At 39.3% G+C, this 5,657-nt stretch overlaps 1 protein-coding gene across 1 annotated transcript; it reads left to right on the top strand.

Annotated features, from left to right (window-relative positions):
• The first annotated feature begins 455 nt into the window (after positions 1–455).
• On the top strand, positions 456–4,031 carry aqp10a (aquaporin 10a). The gene is made up of 6 exons (XM_018680521.2): positions 456–795; positions 1,848–1,974; positions 2,253–2,390; positions 2,491–2,609; positions 2,697–2,914; positions 3,393–4,031. Exons 1-6 carry the CDS (start codon positions 712–714, stop codon positions 3,604–3,606), a joined length of 900 nt encoding a protein of 299 aa, XP_018536037.1. The 5' UTR covers positions 456–711; the 3' UTR covers positions 3,607–4,031.
• Positions 4,032–5,657: the final 1,626 nt, after the last annotated feature.

Below are 5,657 nucleotides of genomic sequence, written 5' to 3' on the forward strand. Positions count from 1 at the left end.
ACAATCAATTTAAGACAACATTTTGAAATCAATGAGAATATCTCCCTGTTACTTTGAGCTATTTCTCAGCACAATTTTCTGAGTTATAAACACACTGAAATGAGCAAAATCTGGGTATAAACACAATGACATAGTATGTAGTTCTCTGCTTCAAAATAAAAAAAGATCCATTTTAATATTGCTAAAACCTAATGTTTTAAGCCAGACTGTATTGAGCATGCTTTGTAATGAGGGGAGTCATAATGTAAATCTCTGACTGTGCTGTGTTTAAAGGCTGAATGGCAAAATAAATAAGCACAGATGTTTGTTTGCCATAAACATCTGTACCTGTTTCTTGAAAGCAGCAGATAGAGATAGGTTTCTGTGGCTCATTGCCCTCTGACAGGTACATAATCTGACTGTTTATGGCCTCTGTTCATATAAGTAACCTCTGACAGCTGAGGCACATTACGCTCTCTGAACCAGCCAATCCGGAGGTGTCACAAACCAATAAATGAGTAATAATGTTTGACCAGCTGTGGAGAGGGAGAAGCAGAGAGTTGGGATACAGTACACAGGTTCTCAGATGCTCAGGTGGAGGTTCAGCACTGTCACCTCCGTTATTAACATCATCAGCTCCTGGACAGATAGACAGACCAACAACTGATCTGTCTGACAATAGAGACAGAGTTCAGTGTGAGATGAGAGGAAGGATTTAATTTCACTCCAGCTATGTTGAAGCAACGTTTAGTAAGAGTAAAAAATGCCCTGGTGCGAGAGTGCATGGCTGAATTCTTGGGAACCTTCGTCTTGCTGGTAAGTGACGCTCAGGCCTCCGAGCTCCACACACAGTTTCGTCACTTTTCTAGGCCTGGCCTTATATTACATAATTTTCCCTCTTAATAATTTAGCTTCTCTTGCATTTTGAATTATTATTATTTTTAAATTTTTACTTTGCTTGGGGTGCAGAGTACAAGTGATTATTGTATTATTTCCTGACACAAACAGTTTAGATTAGTTTATTAATACAGAAACCTCTGGGAAACTCACAAATGGTACCATATGAAAACACTGCTGCTCCAAAGTTTGAAAAGTAGTCCACATATTTTGCTCCATAAATCATACAAAATGCTGAGATTAAATATAAAGGTTGTGAATTGAGAATGTTAAGCATTAACCACTTCAGAAGTTTTAGACTCAGGTTTTATTTCAGTTTAGTCAGTTTACAGTATTCTGAAACGTGAACCTACGACAAAACAAACTGTAGGCATCACAAAAGAATGGGCATAATTATCCATAAAGGCCTTCCCCATTTTACTGGCACTACTCCGATCTTACCACTGTTACTAAACGCTCTGATGGCCTTGGCATTTACATTAATTGTTATTATACCACAGCTTGGTTTGATGTGACCTCACCCTGTGATAAAGATGTAATATAACAAAGTCAATTAGTGATTTATAACCCATAAAGTTTAATCAGAACTAGCCTTGTTGCATGTGTTGTCCTCATGAGATAATTCTTAACTCTCTGCTGTGCACATTCGCTTGTAACATCCTTACATCTGTGGATACATATTGTTTGTTTTATGGCTATTTAGATATGAAGTGGCCAGTTCCATTACAAAGTTCATGAGGAATGAAATTAACAACATTTTAACAACCACAAAGCTGTCTTTGATAACTGATATATCTGTTTGACCTATAAATAATTAATCAATTTCATAGAGGGAAATAAGTCAATCCAGAAGGTGCACATGCATTTTTGCCTGTATATGTTTGTAATTACCTTTGATGTCTGTATTTTTGCCAGATTCTCCAGACTCCAACCACATTGCATTTTTACTCACTATATCACCTTTATCTCAGCTCTTTGGCTGTTCTGCTGCAGCCCAGGTGAAGACCAGCAGGGAGACTAAAGGCCAGTTTCTGTCGGTCAACATGGCCTTTTCTGTGGGCGTCATGTCAGCCATGTACCTCACCAAGGGCATCACGGGTAAAAACATATAAAATGGACACTAACATTTCCCGTGATATGATTGAACATTTGCTGATCTGAGCACTCTGGATTTATCACATTAATAAATGGAGGCCTTGTCCAACTTTCCAAGGTTTTCACTCTGACTTATTTGTTCCTGAAAGACTATTACTTTCAACTGACATACTCTATGGCTACAAATAATCTGAGATTTCATGACCTTCCAGTCTCTCTCGCTGTAATTCACTTTTAACATCTACCTTCCTCTGTCCTTCTTTCTCTCCCTCTCTCCGCAGGTGCTCATCTGAACCCAGCTGTGACTCTGAGTTTCTGTGTATTGGGACAGGTGCCGTGGGGAAGGCTGGTGCCCTACTGCCTCTCTCAGCTGCTGGGGGCATATGTGGCATCAGGGCTTGTCTACCTGGTGTACTATGGTTTGTTTTTCTCGCATCTCAAATGCTGACGTTGTTGATCTATATATACATGATCATTTCCATACAATTTGTCTTGATGTTCACTGTGTTTCCATGTCAGATGCTATAATGGAGTTTAGTGGAGGGGTACTGACTGTATATGGCCCAAATGAGACAGCGTCTATATTTGCCACATATCCCACAGAGTACTTAACTTTGGGCAGAAGTTTCCTTGACCAGGTCAGTTGGGAGCATTGTTGAAAACTTGAAGAAGCACTACAGCAGCAGTTTTTCCTGTATCTATACATACACTGTATATTTCATTAGGTTGTGGGCACCGGCATGCTGATGTTGTGCATCCTGTGTTTGGATGAGAAGAGGAACACCCCTGCTCCCTCGGAGCTAATTCCCCCTATAGTGGCAGTGATTGTCCTGGGGATCTCCATGTCAATGTCAGCTAACTGTGGAGCTGCAATAAATCCTGCTCGGGACCTGGGGCCACGCCTCTTCACACTGACTGCAGGCTGGGGGACTGAGGTCTTCACGTAAGTATCTTATCTTACATATACAGTTCACATGCACAGCACTCAATACAAACAACTTTCCAGGCAGATAATACTTGTTACTAACCGTTCCCGGTTAATGAAGCTACACAATTCAGTTTTAATGACATTTGAGAAGGGACATTGTTTCCTTTCTGACAGGTCTTTGACCTTGTGTTTGTCAGAAAACCACATATGTCAAAGGTTATCACATGTTAGAGCTGTTTTCTTCAGGATCAAAAGAACATGAAGTGTCAGCTTGTTACAGAACATCTGATTATGACCTCGTGTTGGTTCCATCATGTAACATGTTGCTCAGTATATATCTTGTGATCCTGTAATCTTTTCTATGGTTCCACAGCTGTAGTGTGTAAAAATAAAGATAGCGTAGAAAGACCACGTCTAAATGGTTTTAGAAGCCAAAGAACACACTTATTATATGAATTCCTCTTTCCTGTTAACCTGGTCGTCTGCTCTCCAGGTGTTACAACTACTGGTTCTGGGTACCCCTGGTGGCCCCACCTATTGGAGGTGTTTTGGGTTCTTTCATGTATTTAATCTTCATCCACTGGCACCTGCCGGACCCAGACCCCCCTGAAAATCTCTCCACTCTCTCCACCATCAGTGACAAAATCAAGCAGCCGGCCACAACATGGGAAAATGAAGTAGTACAGCTAAAATCTGCACATTTATAAATGTTACTGTAATAAAAATATATACATGTCCCACATGACAAAACTGGTTTTCTCATCAGCAATTCAGGGAGTTAAAGGCACCACCTGGTTCTAAATCATCCTTGAGAAAGCAGAAGCAAATATCAGAGCTCAGCCACTGTTGTGGCACGTGCACATCTGGTTATGAGCTGGTTATGTTAGGAGAATAGCAAGGAGGTTTTTTTGTTTGTTTGTAAATCTTTTTAAACACAGCCAGTGGAGGCAGAGGCAGCTGAAAGAAGTATTGATTGTGGGATAATACTGTTTACACTGATGTCCGTATTTGTTAAAATATTGATTTATTCTCAGTAAATTATATTACAGAGTTGTTTTTGCTGTCTATGAAATGCCTAAATGAATACTGAGCATACATTAAATTGATTTAATAAAGCTTTATTAAACTGCTACATCAATGTCATCCAGTCTTCAACAGTTATATATCTCATATCATGACAGGATTTATCTGTTACTTACATTTTTATTATATTTTTAGTATTTTATATGTGCAGGTGACAGAAAACCATTTCATTGTTTCAACCTGCTATTAATTGCACATTGTCATTTGTATAAGTGCTTTACTCTACTGTGTTTACTCTATTGTATGTGAAGTGAAGTGGGTCAAATCAAGGAAACTCTCCTGAAAACACAGGTCTCCAGGATCTGGAGGTCTACATCATGATTGTCCCCTAATCAGTGTTTTAGATTGCTTTGGTCTCTTCAGTTCATCTGGAATACACTCAAGAGAAGCTTGTGAAATAGGCTGATTACAGAGTAATGATGTGGTTGAACCTTGGAGGAATATTCACAAAGGTCAAGACTGTATTAAATTGTAGGTTTGTGGCATTGATATTATCACAAACTGTATGTGACATCAATTCACATGCACGTAACTGGACAAGAGAGCAAAAAACAGTTCCACTGTTCTTTGATAGCCTATTTCTTAGATTAGTCCTGCTCCACTGTAATATTCTCCATAGTAGACAGAGATGCATCTTGAGGAAATTACAAAATGGCAGCTGTAGTTCTAAACACACAATCTAACAAGATAGATTAGACTATTCCACTCCTCATTCAATGTGCCTGTATGGCCACAGAGCAGTCTGTTGTTTTCTTTGCTTTGCTTGTGCCATAAATACTTTATTCTCTTTATTAACATGATAATATGTGAATAACAATGCACAGAGTGAGAACTGCATATGCATAATTATGGGATAGAGCAAGCTTCAACTGATGCGGTTGGGTCGTCCAAAAGAAGACTGTGTCTTGGCTGAACATGAGGAGAAGGTCAGGTCTTGTTGGTCCTTTATGACACATTCGGTCTACAAATGTGGTCCAGTAAAATTACTGCATAGGAAAATATGAGAACACCCCCGAACAACCTTATTTTCCATCTGATTTCTCGCTTAACACTTGTTTGTTTGTGCTGATGGATTGTCCTGAATCTGCATTTTCAAGAGCTTCACTGCACCGCATCCTTAATTAGATCCTAAAGGTCTCTGCCACTGGAACAAAATTGCTGCTGTGGAGATAATGAGGCTTTTGATAACGTTTCACACCTTCACCCAGGGATTCTCAGATTTATACAGGGAACAAAGGACAGAGAGAAAAATGAAAACAATGCGACATCTCGTATTCTCTCTGAAAAATATCTACTCTACCTCATGTTCCTCCCATTGTTTTTCCTCACTGTAGCAGTAAAGGACTGTGTCATATGAGCCTATCCCTGCATAGTACAATATCTCCAAAATGTTATTTTAGTATTAAGTTTCCCGTCCCGAGTCTCATCTTTATACTGCAGCATTTAATACTTGAAAGGCTATTAAATTCTTACATTACAACTTTAACCTATATAATAACATGAATTGATTAACTTGACACTGTTACACATTTTATTATGACATGCTTACATGTGAAATACACAGATGTGGTGTGAGTCCCACAGGGATGTTACACTGTTATGATGGGCATAATGCAGATGTTGCGACCTTGAGCAGTGAAGAGATGTTAGATGACATAATGCTGACCGAGCAGTG

This window comes from Lates calcarifer, linkage group LG15 (assembly GCF_001640805.2).
Source record: "Lates calcarifer isolate ASB-BC8 linkage group LG15, TLL_Latcal_v3, whole genome shotgun sequence".
In the NCBI taxonomy this organism is placed as follows: Eukaryota; Metazoa; Chordata; class Actinopteri; family Centropomidae; genus Lates; species Lates calcarifer.

What these genes read in the sequence shown, in the direction of transcription:
- aqp10a (XM_018680521.2), top strand. Translation starts at nt 712, where the DNA reads ATGTTGAAGCAACGTTTAGTAAGAGTAAAAAATGCCCTGGTGCGAGAG. An exon ending in GCAGAAGTTTCCTTGACCAG is followed by an intron (nt 2,610 to 2,696) that starts GTCAGTTGGGAG and finishes ATATTTCATTAG; the next exon opens with GTTGTGGGCACCGGCATGCT. An exon ending in TGGGGGACTGAGGTCTTCAC is followed by an intron (nt 2,915 to 3,392) that starts GTAAGTATCTTA and finishes TCTGCTCTCCAG; the next exon opens with GTGTTACAACTACTGGTTCT.